Source organism: Apaloderma vittatum, unplaced genomic scaffold (genome assembly GCF_000703405.1).
Source record: "Apaloderma vittatum isolate BGI_N311 unplaced genomic scaffold, ASM70340v1 scaffold26266, whole genome shotgun sequence".
NCBI classification, from domain to species: domain Eukaryota; kingdom Metazoa; phylum Chordata; class Aves; order Trogoniformes; family Trogonidae; genus Apaloderma; species Apaloderma vittatum.
Genome location: NW_009721718.1, coordinates 9,036 through 25,627, shown reverse-complemented (window position 1 = coordinate 25,627; position 16,592 = coordinate 9,036). Strand labels below are relative to the sequence as shown.

Below are 16,592 nucleotides of genomic sequence, written 5' to 3'. Positions count from 1 at the left end.
ACATCCTTCCCTTCTCTGCCCGTTCAGTCCAAACAGCAAACACAAGCAAAGACCTCTTTGAATCTGGCAGACTTGGATCTCTTTTCCTCTACTGGAGAAAACAAGCAGCCGTCCTTTCCGCCTGCGTTTAACACATCCAAATCAGGCTCCTTTCCTCCACCGCCCCTTCCATCTACCACTGCCCAACCAGCAGCACCCAGCAAAAGTTCGAGCTTAGCTGATGACTTTGGAGAGTTCAACCTTTTTGGGGAATTTTCTAATTGCGCATCAGCCAGTGGACAAGATGATTTTGCGGATTTTATGGCTTTCAACAACAGCAGTGGGTTTTCCGAACAAAAACCAGACGACAAATACAATGCGCTTAAGCTTGAGGCCGCTCCTCTTCCTCAGTCCGGCTCGTCGACCAGCACAGTGAAGAGCGGGCAGAGTTGTGCTACCGCTGCTGCGCCCACCAAATACGATATCTTCAAACAGCTTTCTCTGGAAGGCTCTGGAGCAGGCTTTGAGGAGGCGAAGGACAACACGCTTTCGTCGGCGAAGAGCGACGATGATTTTGCCGACTTCCACTCTAACAAGTTTTCTTCTGCGTGCGGCAGCGGGGATAAGTCCCTGGTGGACAAAGTCGCAGCTTTCAAGCAGGCCAAAGAAGACTCGGCTTCGGTGAAGTCCCTGGATCTCCCTTCTATTGGTGGCAGCAGTGTTGGCAAGGAGGATTCTGAAGACGCGTTGTCTGTTCAGTTTGACATGAAACTGGCTGATGTGGGAGGAGATCTTAAGCATGTCATGTCTGATAGCTCTTTGGATTTGCCAACAGTTAGTGGCCAGCATCCACCAGCAGCAGGTGAGGAACTGGTTAGATTGCTCTGGTAACGTAGGTGATGGAGATTTCGGTGTGCTGTGTGCTAAATTACAGTATTATGCACTAGTCTTTCAGTAGCGAAAGACTTCAAAACCCGTGCGCCCACTAGCCAACAGCCCCTTAGCAGGGCAGTGTTTATTCTTTGTCTTAGAAGACTATAAATAGATCGAACAGTTTGAACTCCGTGCCCGTTTATTTTTGAGATCGGCCAACATCATATGACTGGTACCTGTTAGCTATTGTCACTTAAGGGATTCGAGTGGAAAATTCCCTAATGCAAACAGTGTCGTTCCATTTGTATTAGCAAGATGAATGGCAGAAGAGTCTCGCTTTAATCTCTTGGCTTCAACAAAGCGTTTGGCTTGAGGACTTAACCTGCTCTGCGCTTCTAAAAGGGCAGGCAGAGCTCTGATCCGTGCTGTTAACGAAAAGCTGTCTCATCAACACCACCAGTACCTTCCCCTGATGGTGGGGCTCAATCCGTGGAGCCAGGTTTTGGCAGGGCCGCAAGCAGAAGTGTTGCGTTTGCTTTTTAAAGGTAAAACCCTCGTCGGACTAATTGTGCAAAGGGCCTGTAAATGCTAGTCTCGTGGCTGGTAATTCTTCGACCTAAATTTGAAACCATGGGATTTTTACTTTATCCTAATCAGGTTTTCACCTTCTTTAATTTCCCTTTATGAAAGAACAACTGAGAAAGTGAACTGACCATCTCCGATCTGGTCGCATATCGGCAAACAAAATTTCCCAAGTGTCCTGCTTTTTCTTTTCTTATGTACATAGGAAGATAGGATGTAGTTAAATGTTCTGTGGCCTTCAATAAAATGGGAAGCGTTACTGTGTTCTAGCAGCGAGCATTATGCAGTCAAAGGCTTTTCTGACCGGGGGAAGCATACAAACTGTCAGTGTAAAAGCAGCTACTGCAAGAATTGGTTATTTCCATATGAAATATTTCTTCCATTTTTGCAGATATGAGTAGAGAAAAATATACAGTACTGTAATTTTGCATTAGATAATATTTTTAAGTAGGGGAGAGGATTAAGTTGGCAACTTTGACAAGGGAGATACTCTATAACAGGGTACAAAATATCAGGAATAATTTATTAGCAAAGACAGTTAATTTTCATATTACCGCTTGGTAAAACTCCAAGTCGAGTGAGCTGTCAAAAAAGTAGCACCTACAGTGTATTCTTGAATGTTTACTTTGGTTTTGAAAGCACTTTTTCCTAATATTTTTCTAGCCTCTTTTGGTGGTAGTTTGACTTATGTAGCTCTTCTACGGGACGTGAGCTTTTGCCACAGAAATCGGTGATTAATAATTGCCGTCAGTGGCAGGAAAGACTTTTTTTTGATTTGTTGAAAGGGGTTAGCTGACCATGTGCTTGTTGCTAAACTTTTGAACTCTGAAGTATTAATTAGAAGCTATTTTTATTAAACTTAAACAAGTCTGTATTCTCCTATGGTGCCAAGCTAGATGTTTTTCCACAGGGAGAGTTTTACTCCATTTAATAACTCTGTTCGGATTTCGTAGCGGAGCGCTCGGGCCGATCTGCTACGAATACTTCTGTGCTCACGCGTTCCTTTATGTGTGTTTGATGCATTTTAAGCTGTGAACTGCCGATGTTCAGGTCTTTTTTTTTTTTTCTTTCAGTTTACATAAAGTTAAAAAGCAGATTTTTATTCCCCACCCACCCCTTAATTTTCTTCACTCTGTAAATGTAATGTCAAAAAGGGACAGTATCCCTGTGTCGTCCTCACTGCTGAGAGATGGGAGACTGGGCATTGGGAACCGTGTGTGTGCAAGCCCCCTGTAACATCTCCAGTGAAACAGCAGCGGGACAGAGGTGCTGATAAATAATCTGATTTTCCTGACATACCGCTACAGAGATTTCACGTTGCATAGCTTCCAGGTACGGGCAGGTAGGTCGCATCCGCTGGGAATTAGAAAGAAATCGTTGAGTTGCTTCCCATACAACGGACTTTTGGTCTCTGAGGGAAGAAAGGTTTTTCACTTTTGCTTCTCCAAAGGGGATACTGTCTCTTTAAACTTTGCTACAATTCTTTGTGTGGAAGGTAAATTATACTAATGTTGCCTGATTTTTCTCTTGCATTTACTTCGTATAACCCTTTGAGCACTGGCTGCATGCTGTTAGTTTCAACCAGGCTGCTTCTTTTCAACCAAATTTATGTTTCACTCCCAATCAAAAGCGTTTTAATTCGCACCTGGTCCTGCTACGTGGACCTTGTTTGTTCTGCATCCTGCCGAACGTCGCAGCGAGAGCGTACCCTGGCCCGGGTATTCTCAAAGGGTTATCCATCTGCTGCACTTACAAACCTGTAAAGTACCTTTTTTCTTTGGAGATCTCTGTATATTTTAATCAACTTCAGATTTTTTGCTGCGTTTCTAATGTCTGATTTCAACTAAACATTTCCTGTGTGAATGTGCCTTCTCAGATCTGCTTTGATATCTCTCTTCTGCGAGTATTGACCTGCATGCTTGATTCTGATTAACGCCCTTACGAGCTCCTATGTATCGCTATCTTTTGTGATCTGTAAGTCCTGCTGTGTTAATAAATATTATCTTGGCATATTTTGAAAATGTGGGGATATGTGTGATTTGTTGCAAACCAGCAATGTATCTCTTTCTTTTCTTCTTTTTTTACCTGGAAAAGACAAAGTTTAAAGTTAAAGTATCCCCTTAAGCTGGTGGGTGCCTTTCTCCCTCAGAGCAGCGTGTGGGTGAGCTTCTTTTTCCTCTTCCAATGCTTTGTCCTCGCTCCCTGTGCACTTCTGAAACTTTCCGCGTCAGGGTAAATAGTATTTTTCCATTTTTTTTGAGAGAGACTGAATAGAGGAAATGAGTGGATGGCAGGGTCGTTCCCACGATTTGGTTTGGCGGTAATTCAGACCCAAGACAAATACTGTCTAGGCTTTAATGAGCCCATTAAACAATATTCTGGTATTTATTTAATCTAATAACATGGTATTTATATAATCTGAAGCGAGTTAAACAGTGTCCCAAGGTAAAGGACCCTGCTTCCTTCTCCTGGTTGGGAAGTCCTGCCTTACGAAATATCGAAACTTTGAAACGTGAATGGCAGCTGCCGATTTGGGTCACGTAATTACGTCCCTTTGAATGCCACTGAATCCCGGGCTACTGATGGTTTGGGATTAACATCAAAATGAGCAGGCAGAAAGGTAAAAATAGTTGAGATGTGGAATAAAGTTGAAGCCGTAGGCCAGCGTAACATGGGGTTTTGTAGTTCCTTGCCGCGAGAGCAAAAACCAGACCAGAAGCCAAAGTATGGTTTTTCTTCTTTACACCAGTTTCAAGAGACTTTGGAAGAAAGTTTAAAAAAAAAAAAAGGAAAAAGAACACCCGTATTTCATTCTGGAGAGGCAGTAGGTTGTGCCTAGCCTTGATGCTTTTTAAACTGAAGGCTCAAACAATAACCTGAGCGACTTAATTCTGCAGGGCTTGCGCTATTGGTACTTGTTCAGCTCATCATACCTGGAGGAGGGAGAGCAATGCTCATGACTATACTTTATTACATTTTTTTGTGCAGACTTGACAGTCAGCTTCACCCACTTGCTCTCATTGAGTGTAATTGTGGAAACGGAAGAGCTTAACTCTGCTTATTTATCCTGCCAGGGCCTCTCACAGCAGGACGTGGGTCCATGTCTCGCGAGGCCCTGCCCTGCCGTGGGCTCCTGCAAGGCCCTTCCACTTTATCTGGCTGCAAAACGTTGTTTGTTTTGATAAATAAAAAAGCAGGAGGGGGCCGGTGTGCAGCCCCCCTGGATCTGGACTCCAGCTCGGGCTGCTGGTGGTGTTCCCAGTGTAACAGCTCTGGATTTGGTGCATTTTGCTGCTGGAACAGATGGAACAGAATTAACCGCCACCTGCGTCACCCTAACCACCACAAAAAATGACACGAGTTGTAATTGTTCATCAGAGTTTAGTATAAACCGAGATATAAAAACTTGACAGGCTCCTACGTTGGTTAAAATTGCTAAATGCAGAACAATCTTCTCAATTGTCTTCTTCAGTTTTCTTTAGAGTATCACTGACGCTGTTAAGGGTTTTCCTTAAATGATTAAACTGTTGACGTTGAAGGCTCCAGCTTCTAAATTGCCTCCAGCCATTATTTAATCCTTGGTAGTTGAAAGAAATTGTTATAGTTGGCTCAAATGAAGGATGTAAAGTTTTTCTGTAGATGAGATAACACTGGAAAAAACAATATTTTAACTGTATTTTATACTCTCTTGGTCTGCTGCCCATTCCTCGGCAGGTAGTGCTTTGCCTCTCGCTTGCGGAGCCGGAGCGGTCCAGGGGTGAGGATCGGGCAGGTTGGACTGTGGCTTTGGGAGCAAAAAACGGGTAGGAAGTAAAGAGTAAATATTTGAAACCTTTCACTTGGGGAGAAATACAAATTGGATTTGGTTCCTAAAACTTTCAGAAACTTCCCGTGCTCCGGCATGGTGCTGTCTAAGATTCCTTTTTCCATTCTTGGTCTGCTAGAAAATATTTACAGGGAAAAAAAATTGCGCTTATGTGATATTTGCATGGATCTGGCTTTGATTTTTACAGACGCACACACTCCCATCCCACCTTGTCCCCATCCAGAAGTGAGTTGAGAATCCACACTCGCTGTATTTAATGTGGGGTCTCACCAGCGCGAAGCAGATGGTGCTAATGGTGTGTGGCTTATTTAGCTCTGTTGGGAGTAAGAGCTGCTGGATTTTTAGAACAAAACTAAACTCAAATGGGTTGTGTCACTTCTGAAAGACAATACAGGACTGCTCCAGAATACTGTTCCGTGACAATATATTTCACTGAAAACTGTTGTGGTAGGACTATAGGATTCCTAACGGGTGCTTGGTTCAAGATTTGCCCTGCTTCAACAGGGAATTTGCTGCGTGCTCTCTAAAAAACGTGAAGAACTCACTTTTAACCTCACAAAAAAAAGACTGCGTCCTCAAAACAAAGCTTTTTCATGGAGTTTTGAATGGATTTAACCTTTGCTCATTTTTTGGATGCAATTTGATGCTTCCCATCAGATTCTGTTCTTCCTAAAGGCATCCTCCAGGAGGAAACGGTGGGAGCTCTGCAGCATCTGTCTTTGCGACGTGTGATGCTTAGAAGCAATTAATTTCTTTCCACTTAAACACCGTTTGCTTTGAAACAATGTTACTGTTACGTGTTCGCCTCCTGAAATTTGACTTGCCCTACCAGCAAAATGGGGCTTTTATTACCTCGGAGGTTAGAACTTCACCGTTGTAACTGAAGCTTTTTTATTCATTACACGTATCTGCGGCCTTTAAGAGGAGCGGTTCTGAACGCTGCTTAATAAAGCAATCCTTTTTTTCTTTTTTTGCCAATAACAAAGATACCTACACCCTGAGGTGTTCTCTAGGGTCAGCCAAGAAGTGTTTTTCACATGTAAACTGCTTCTTTGCTTATTAGTCTGGTGGCAAGTTGCTCTGCTGCCTGTTGAGGGGGAAAAGCTCCGCTCGTCGTTCTGCAGCGAAACTTTTGGTTTTGCAAAGCTATGGCAAAGGTTCTGGTTTCACTTTCCCTATTCAGAAGTGCCTAATTCGTGGCAAACGATTTGAGGAAGTACAGCACGTGGCACAGCAAAATGTTGGGGCTTTTGCAGTAGAATAAAAATTCTTACAGAAGGGAGTTAGGCTCAGATTATGGATGGTCAGGCACACAGTTCCAGTGGGTTGCTTTAGGACTGCTTTAGCTGTAAACGCTTTGTTTCTGAACACGGTATTTCTCCTGTAATATAATATTCTTTAGGAAAGTTCAGTCACCACTAATCCTCTCGTGACTACCCAAATAAATAAAATGTACAGACTTGAACTCTTACATCTCAGCTCTTACACCTATGCAGATGGGTTTCACATCTGCGGGGATTCACCTAGAGAATCTTGAATGTCTGAATAATTAAAATATCGTTCTGCCTTCCCTGCCTCGACCTATCGATTGCAGGCGTAGCGCAGGGAAGCTCCGGGTTCCCACGGCAGCTGATTGTGCCTGTCCCTGAGCCGGGCTCAGGTCAGGAGGAGTGCACTGACCTGCTCCTTTGGGATGGATTTCCAGCTCAAACCCTCACCAGTTGTCGAAGAAACCATCCACAGCAGATTGTGCAGGTCTGCACAGTGGGATCATCACTCCCTCTTTCCATTTCCCGGTGAACGCCGAACCATAGGGCAGTGCTTAACTCTGTGCTGGGTTCTGGAGTCGACACGAGCTGGGGCAGGGGGGAAAAAGAGGTTGCCCTAGTACACTGCGGTGTTTTCGAGAGACCAGGATTAATTACAGCTGGCTAACATTTGGGAGGTTATTCCGGCACTCTCTTTAATGCCAGCAAAGCTTTCATTTAACTTCTTTAAACAAAACTGAATATTTGAGAGCACAAGGTGTGGTTTTCTTGTGATAAATAACCAATGCCTTGCAAGTCAGCTCCTTTTCACCTCGGAGCCTTCGCTCCGTTCGGTTTTGCCGTAAGCGGGTGATTTCATCTCGCGTCTGTTTACCCTTCTGCCAACTGCTTGCTCTACAAATTTAATATTCGACTGGCACTTTGAAATCTTGCGCTGTGTGTGTGTGCAAGGTGCTGAGGGCTTTAGTGAGATGCTGTCATGTGCAAATGGGGGAGCTGCAGGAAGACTTTCCCTTAGCAGGATGGGATAGATGTTGGAGTAGCCATTAAACGCTGCCATTAGAGGGTATATTTGTTGGACTTCTTAATTAGCTATGTATGTGGGTCATGCCTGGGAAGCAGCCTAAAGCGTAGCGTCCTCACTCCTTCCAGTAAAATGAATAAAGCAAGGCAGAAATGTTTTGTTGAAATGGTTTTAATCCTCAGGCTGGCGTGGCTGGACTGAATAAAGAGGGCAGCTGGAAAGTCAGCTTGCTCCCACCCCGGCTGTTTGAACCCCAAGTTGCTGGGACTGCGTGCCAGCCGGTTCAGACCGTAACGCTCAGCTAAAAACCACGCTGAGAGAACCTGTGTTCTGGTTTGGGTTTGCTTTACCTTGTGACTGTTTGACCCTAGGCACCGAGCCGCGGCTGGATGTCTAATCCGAACTGACAATTGTTAATGCTGGAAAACAAATGCCAAACGTAGGAGAGCAGGGTGCCTTTTTTCTTTTTTTTTTCTTTTTTTTACGCTTTAATGAAACCTACCCAGCCCCTGGCTCTCTGTGCCTTTGCCACGGATCAGTCTCAGTCTAAATGTGAAAGATGAGTTAAGTGAGTAGCAGACAAAGCCCAGCAGACCCTGGTCGCTGGGTGGGCTCCTTCGCTGGCTCTAATGCAAGCAGCCGGGCTCGAGCTCGTACCTGCTCATGGCAGCGAGCAGGACCTATTGGCCCATATAATTGCCGGGTGAGTATAAATGTTTGAAGCTTTCTGCAAAATAATTGGATTTTCTTTGTACTTAACCAAACAAATGGCTTCCGAAAGCTAAACCAAGATCTTCACAATATTTATGTTGTGTCCTGAAACCTGTTAAGTTGGAAGAATTGGCCGTGCGGCACTGGGGTAACCGTGATAAGCTTAAAAAGGATTTCTGTTTAAAAAAAAAAACACCTCCTATACGTTATTTGTATCAAAGCATGAATATAAAATTCAAGTGTATCAATACTTTGTCGAAGGGCATGGAAAAGTTAGCGCAGTCTTCCGTGTGGTTGGTTTAGATAAGATGAAATAATGCGATAAGATGGTCGAGTTGCTCCTGTTTACATGCGGATTGTAGATTCTGCAGCCACCATCAGAGAACTGAACTGGTGAGCTGTGCAGTCTGTGCTGTCTAGAAACATTTATTTTTGTTTTAGCGTTTCTTCACTACCCGTGGTGGGATGGTGACTTTCAGCTTAAAAAGTAAGATAATATTCAAAGGTCAAGGCTTACATTTATTAAATGGAGAAATTTTCCCATTAAATGCTTAAGTATTTTTCAGATTGTATTTGTGCAAACTCTGGTTGAAGCCTCATCGAAACAACGGTTCCCTGTGCCTGTTCTTGCAGCTCTTTAAGACTCTTAGCAAGTCGTGGTTGTTTTTATACAGTGTGGGGAGATTAACGTTTGAACTTCAGCTTCTAATTGTAGGGGTTTGTTTTTCTCAGATATAGACGACTTAAAATGTGCCCCATTTGGAAGCTATAACAGCGGGTCTGCGGTCAGCAGCCTGGCAAGCTATGACTGGTCCGACAAAGAAGACATTCATCAGGGCAAGAAGTTCTCCTCCTTTGTCCAGTCCTCGGGAAGCGGATCCTCCGCAGCCACTTCTGTCCTTCAGAAGAAGGAGACCTTGTTTGGCAGCTCTGAAAACATCACCATGACAACGGTTTCCAAAGTGACAACCTTTTCTAGTGAGGATGCTTCACAGGATGTTTCCTTTGCAGCCTTTGCAAACTTTAAAGACTCTGGCCCGATACCCAGCGGCCCGAGTGACGACGACATTGGAGACTTTGGCGATTTTGCCAGACCTTCGGCAGAAGCACAGGATGCAGCAGCTGATGCAAACTCAGAGGCAGATTTCCTTGCTAGCGGCGTCTCTTCTGAACTGCAAAGGGAGTCCACAGATGACTTTGGAGAATTCCAAAGTGAAAAGCCAAAAATCAGCAAGTTCGACTTCTTGGTGGCAACTTCCCAAGGCAAAGTGAAGTCGAGTGAAGAAATGATCAAGAGCGAACTGGCCACCTTTGACCTGTCTGTCCAAGGTAAGCCTGCTCGGGCTGGAGGAAGCCCACGATGTGTGTGCTGATCCGAGGCGGATTTTTTTGATCAAGTTATAAGTTAGCCAGTGGGGATTGTCCCAAAAGCAGCTGGAAATGAGCTGAATCTTCTCATAGATTTCTACTGCGTTTGGAGCAGCTCTTTTTGTAGAATTAAAAAAAAAAAGAGAAATATTTGAGGAACTGGGGAAATTTGGAGCAGTCACTGAGCAAGACGTTGTCAGTAGTGCGTCCCTCACTCCTGCTTTGTTCATTTTAAATACCCTGTGCCTTTATGAGTAGAAGACTAACTTGTTTATATCCTAACTTTTTAGGGTCTCATAAAAGGAGCTTAAGCCTAGGTGACCGAGAAATAAGTCGCTCTTCACCCTTACCAGTTTTGGAACAGCCATTTAGAGATCGTTCCAATACTCTAAGTGAGAAGCCTGCTTTGCCCGTCATCAGGGACAAATACAAAGACTTGACTGGGGAAGTTGAGGTAAGGAGTTACCTGGAATAGGAGTAAGTTGACGACTTTCATCAGGGTGCTCTTGAGGATGTTCTGTATCCCAACTCTTTGAGACTCCAGTTATTTGAATTTAGCGTGTGGTTCTAAGATGGCATCTGCGTAAGGGTCCGTGTTTTGATCGGAAAGTGCTTGGAAAGGAGGTTTCTGCTCTCCTGTCTTTAAAATCTCCTGGAGTAGGGGAAAAAATGCTGTTGTCTGAAAGTCAGTCAGACTCATTTGACCTTGCAGTCTAAGCTTGTAACTGGAAATTAGTTGTGACTTAAATCTAATCCCAGCTTTGGCACTGAGACCATTGCCTTTGGGAAGTGGCGTAACTTTTTTGGCCGTGTCAGAGTTACTTTTCTTGCTCATCTTCAGAATAGATGGTAAAAGGACTTGGATTAAATTCTGTTAATCCCTATTTCTAGAACAGCAGACCCGTAGGAAATTTGTCAGGAGTAGATAACGTGCAATGCAAACTTTTTACCCATTTGTACATGTTCTTCCTTTTGAAACTAGTTCTGACTCCCAGAAATCAAATTTTAGAGTTTGGCTGCAAAGAGAATATTTAAGGAATGGTGGGAAAAGTTACGAATAGGTGTGTTAAAAGTTTACATAGCTAATCTGCAAATAGTCTCATAAAATACCTGCCGAGCGTGGGTCTGGTGTGATGGGAGAAAGGGAAATGCGCACGGGAATGAGATTCAGACCGTCCTTTTCTTTCCAACAGGAAAGCGAGAGGTACGCCTACGAGTGGCAAAGATGCTTGGAGAGCGCTCTGCAAGTAAGTGCGCAGCCTCCTCCAGCTCCTGGGGGTACCACCTCGCCAGCTGGTTGGACCCTGTGGCTGGAGGGAGGGTGTGACCCAGCCCGGGTGGGTGACGGTTTTTAAGCCAAGAGCTGTTGGCGCAGAGGCATCCCCTGCTCCGTTAAAGACCCTGCGCTAACCTCCCTGTCGCTTGTGCTTTGCTTGGCTCTCGCCTGAATCCTCAAGTTCCCCGGTTAACGTGGTGTTCCCGCGTTTCGGGTGGTGGGACGTGGTGTTGGGGACATCGGTACCAGCATCTGCCTCCTCAGCACTTCTCCAGAACCAGGCTGGGTTAACGAGCCCCACCGAGGGGCCCTTAATTCTCCGGTAATGGGTGTCAGATGTGTCACAGCCAGATTAGTTTTCCTTCCAATTTCTTCTTTGCATTTGAGTATTAGACAGCCCAAACTGGGAATGCTGTTATTAAACTAGAGAGCAACGCCTGCATACTCTTCAAACTGTTATTTTGGTAATGAAAATATTTGGGGGAATACATTAAGGTTTTAAGTGTTCACACTCCTTCTGACCTACTTAATAGTTACGGCATGAATATATGAAAACACGTGATGGAGTATGGCAATTATTTCTTATTTAATTTGCCCCCTTTTTTGCATAACAGTTTCTGTGGGGGACAGTCTCGCTCATAATAATTATTTTAAGGTAGATAACACCGACATTTAATGACATCAATTTCCACCAGGTCATAAAGAAAGCAAATGATACCTTAAATGGAATAAGTAGTTCATCCGTTTGCACTGAAGTTATCCAGTCTGCTCAAGGCATGGAATATTTACTAGGTATGTTTTAATTTACTAGATCTCTGACATTGAAACATCTCCTCTGAAAACCAGAAATATATAATCACTCTTCCCGAAATGGCATTATTTTTAGCTTAATCTTTGCCTGCACCAAAATAACGAACAGCTCTTCTGCTAAATAAATGTAACTATAATTTAACTTCTGAGTTAAAATTTCAGGAAAACGTGTGCTTGGGGCAATTCTCCTGCATGTTTTATATCGACAGGGGTTGTTGAAGTCTACAGAGTAACAAAGAGAGTTGAACTGGGGATCAAAGCAACCGCTGTCTGTAGTGAGAAACTCCAGCAGCTGCTGAAGGATATTGATAAAGTGTGGAACAACCTCATCAGCTTCATGTCACTGGCTGCTTTAACGGTAAGGCCAGAAACAAGCTGTGTCATTGCTAAAAGAAACGTCGTCATTATATGTAAAGTGACTTCACGTGGTGTCCTAACCTGACAGTTCCGTATTTTTCGCTTGCAAAATGGGGAAATGCACATTTGTGAAAGCCAGTTCCAAGCTCTCTGCAAGACAACTGTTATTGACATGCAGACATGATGTTATCTTATGGTAAGACTGGAATTTTTAGGGAATCATCTGTCGGTAGGTGCTTGATACTGTCTCACATAACGGATCCCATGAACTCGGCGTGTACCTACGGAGTCTTTAACTCCTACTTCGTATCAGCCCATCACATCAAGCATCAATAAGCAGATCATCACCGTGGTTATATTTTCACTGAACATTTTCATTCGTGGCTTGCTTCTTGCAGTGCAGCTGTGGCCTCTAAAGAATTTTTGCTTCCCAGTGAACACTAATTTATAAGTAAGGCCCAGAGTACTTGGTTTCTGCTTGAAATAGCATCTCCAGCTTACTGTCATCCTCTGCAAAACAGGTATTATAAATGATCAGACCCTTTTTGCGCATTTTAAACCTCTTCAGTACCAACAGCAGTGGCAATCGGGTGTTTTTGGTGATGCCTTGCGTTGCACAAAGCCTGTCATGAAAGGAAATTTATATTTCCAATATTTTACCGCTTGGCAGGTGAAGTTGACAGACTGGGACTCATCTGTTTGAACTCTGGCATTGTTGATAGGAACAATCTAAAAAGTTATCGGGATCCTCTCCTGATTTAAGCAAGTGCATTAAAATTTAGTTCTTAAAGTGCTTTTCCTTGGAAGATTACAGGGATTAGCTGCAAGTCCAAAGCTTGGCCGTGAGTTCTCCGAGCTGCAGCCATCCAGATAAATTTTAAATATACCAGGAGCTGTGAATAATGACTTCTCTGAAGTTATCTGAGAGACAGGAACTCCTGTCACTCTCAAAATCATCCCTTTACTTTCCTCCTCTCCGCCTGGCTCGCTGGAAGGTGTGGAACCCCGACCTTCTTCCTCTGGTGTCGCAGTTACGGATCCCAAATGATGCAGAAAATGCCAATTAAGGAGAGAGACATATTCTAGCTCAGAGGCATGTGCTTGGAAAGGTTAATTTTATCTTTTAAAGGATTTTGTTACAAGGTAATTTTCTGTACAGCCTTGTGGTTTTTCCCTGCAAATTACAGGATGACCTTCCAATTGGCTTCACTCTTGCATTTGGTAAACAAATATTAGAGTGCCTTTATTAATTTGATTGATCTACTTAAAGATTAAGGGGTGGGTTTTTGTCAGGATTCCAGTTATTCTCCAGCCATTGAGGAGGGGAGTTTGCTCAGTGTGCCTGCAGTGTCAGTTAAGAATACACGTGCTCTAGGATCACACTTTTTTTTTAAGCTTCTTGCATTTCTAGTCGTTGTTTTTATCTGAGCTGCTGTCTTCAGGCAAAACTCCAACAGTTTCACACTACCCTTCTGGAAAGTTTTAAAGGAGCATTCATCTCCTGGCTGAAATGGGAGAAAGTCACTGTATTTGTTTATTACTTATTTGCAGGTTGCTTTTTCCCAACCTCTGCCTCCCTTTGAACTCAAGCTGGTGACCTTAATTCTTCTATGGGTTGGTTAACCTTAATATCTGGGATTTGTTTTTTTTTTCCTGTGCCGCTGTGTCATAGCAAAACCTTCAGAAATAGCACCAACTGCCCTTTTCTTGATCAGGCACAATAATACGCGATTCAGGGCAATAAAAACCGATACAGACACTGCTTCAAATGCTCACTGTGCTGGCCAGAAGCAGCTGCACAAATAGTCGTGCCGTGCCCCTGTTTATCTTCCTCCTGCTCTTAATACGCCGCCGCCTGGGCTCCTTCCTCAGAAGTTTCTTCCCCTTTTGATGTGGGAACGTGGAACCGAAGAATTCTTTCCTTTGTAGTCTAACCCTTTTTTGAAGGGCTCGAGTGTTACAAATGGATGCTGATGGAGGTGGCGTGTAGCAGCCTTGCAAACACGTCCTAATGGCTTTGATTAAATTGAGGAGAAATTAAAGCGATGAGCAAATGCAATGTGTCATCCCTGCTGTGCTGCAGGTGTGGTACCGCGGCTCTCGGTAGCAGCCAGGTTGGTTCTAGCATGATGCCTGAAACTTTTTCAGTTGCTGAAAATGGCTAAATTTTATTGTCTCTTTTTGTTTTATTAGCCAGATGAAAACTCACTGGATTTCTCTTCTTGTATGCTGCGGCCGGGGATCAAAAATGCCCAAGATCTTGCCTGTGGCGTGTGCCTCCTGAACGTGGATTCAAGAAGTAAAGTTAGTATAAAAGCCTGTACTGTTAAACTCATTTTTAATTCAAAATTTGGACTTGCATTTATGCTTGGGTGTATTAAAAAAAAATAGTTCACGGATATAATTTGTAACTGGCAGTGGTAAAGGCAAAATCTGCCCCGTAGATGGGACACAAACAGTCACATGTTCCATGTTCATTGGGCTTTGGGTACGACACAGGTGTGGGTAAAGGGTTAAACCGTTCTTAACGGGGAGGAGAGTGGGATACTAAGACTTAAAAAGTAGATATATTTTTTAAAAAATAAAAGCAGTTTAATGACTTCTCTTGGTAAAACGCATCTGTGAGGCTCACCAGGAGGGGACTGTTGCGATGAGCAGCCCTGGGTGGGAGTGCCGGGGTACGTACGGAGTAATGCCAACCCGGTAACGTGCATCGGCAGCTTTGCTGACTTTTTGGTTTCAACGTTATTTCAGAATGAAGAGCAACCTGTGGAAGAGCTTCCTAGAAAAGTATGAATCTGTAAAAAAACATATTCTTTCTAGAGTCATTCTTAGTTGAGTGTGGAAGGCTGAACTGCTAACTGGCTTTCAGCTGTCATTCTCAATTGTACCAATCATTAATCCTTTTCTTCTAGTCATTTTTTTTGTGACCGTAACACTTGATCTGATCAACTAACATGCTCTAGAGCCTCCCCTTTGTCTTGTCTGCATGCTTGTACCTCGTGAAGAGCTTTCTGGTTTTGTGCTACTTCTGTTGTGTGGTAGAAAATCCACTGCAGTGAGTTTCTGAATTTGTAGCTGCCTGCGTGTCTGTTGGGGGGGACCGTAGGGTTTTTTTGGTACAAATATTGACTTTTGGCTATATGTAGTAGACTGGCATTTTTAGAAATCTCTGCAGGAAATCCAGGGTGGTGGGGAGCAGGGCTAGGATATTTTTTAAGTAGGTAGCTGTGAAGCATTGGAAAGTATCTCCTAGCAACAAACATCGAGATCTCTTAAGCTTGCTCATGGCTTCACACGCTCTGTTCAGTAGCTCCTATTGTAAAGGAGATTCAATTAACAGAAGAAAGTAGATCAAATCCAACCCGAAATAACACTAATATCAAGAACTGCACCTGCCTAAATCACGGCAAAATTCAAGCCAGCAAAATAAATGCAGTAGCTGGCTGCTGGAACCAGCTATCTGGTTTGGAGCAGGACTAGAAGATCCATGAAACCAGGTGAGATTTTGTCCACCTGCGCACACTTGGCAGACTAAAATCAAATATTGTTTGTTGGGTGGTCTGGTCAGAGGGAGAGGGTCCTGCCATGCGGTGCCATCCCAGGGCGATCCCTGTGCAGCGTCCATTTGCCACTTGACCTTCGAGATCCTAGACTAGAGGAGAGGCTCACGCTTGTTTCAACGCTTGGTATTTCAGGCCTTTAATTCGGAAATGGATAACTTCAAGCTGGCATACGGAGGGCACCAGTACCACGCCAGCTGCGCCAATTTCTGGATCAACTGTGTGGAGCCGAAACCTCCGGGTCTCATTTTGCCAGACCTGCTCTGAAAGCGGTCGCGCTGAAGACGCGAGTGCCGGCTCTAATAACGCGGGACGCTCAGGGTGTAGGGTAAGTGGGAAGGCTCAAGGCGAGGGTAGTGTCCAAAATGGTTTGGATTGATTTTTGTTAAAGCCACTGGCATGTACAAATTTCTCTCGAAATGGCCAGCGTTTCAGAAATAAACAGGAAGAAACAAATAAAAAAAGGTGGCGTGGCAAAAAATGTGGCATTTCGGCCTTTCTCGAGATGAAAGCGGGTTAGTCTTCAGAACAAACCAGCCTGCTAACCAAGAGCATAAATCTCTGAGAGAGGACAGTACCTGGCTTCCAAGGAGAACTGAAACGCTAGACTCATTTGCATAGAAGTGGCCACTTGAATACTTGAAGTATGTATTTGCAAAGAAATCTTTTCTTTCATCCTTCCGGTATATGGACCATGACGTTTTTCTTTCAATATTTGCTGCTATACTATTACAATGCGTCCCATTGCACGAGTCACGGCAACTTTCAAGGCAGAATGAATTATTGACTTTGAAGGAATGAGACTGCGGAGAGCCATTGTGTATTTATACTTCCACTGTTCTGCATCGTAAATTATCCCGTATTCCTCTGTGTGGCTGGTTAGTGCCGGGGGACGAGGACTTGGGAAAATTGTTGAGATTTTCCCTGTTGTATCTGGATTCTCCAGCACAGGCAG

General features: G+C 43.9%; 1 protein-coding gene across 1 annotated transcript in view; it reads left to right on the top strand.

The window, feature by feature from the left end:
- The window catches only part of SYNRG (synergin, gamma), a 31,984-nt gene extending 16,080 nt beyond the window's left edge, over positions 1-15,904 (top strand). Inside the window, 9 exon segments of the mRNA XM_009871511.1 lie at positions 1-841; positions 8,996-9,592; positions 9,922-10,085; positions 10,825-10,878; positions 11,603-11,699; positions 11,927-12,075; positions 14,268-14,378; positions 14,829-14,864; positions 15,773-15,904. The exon segment at positions 1-841 is cut by the window's left edge and continues 9 nt beyond it. Of these exon segments, the coding sequence (XP_009869813.1) occupies positions 1-841; positions 8,996-9,592; positions 9,922-10,085; positions 10,825-10,878; positions 11,603-11,699; positions 11,927-12,075; positions 14,268-14,378; positions 14,829-14,864; positions 15,773-15,904 (2,181 nt within the window).
- The last annotated feature ends 688 nt before the right edge of the window (positions 15,905-16,592 follow it).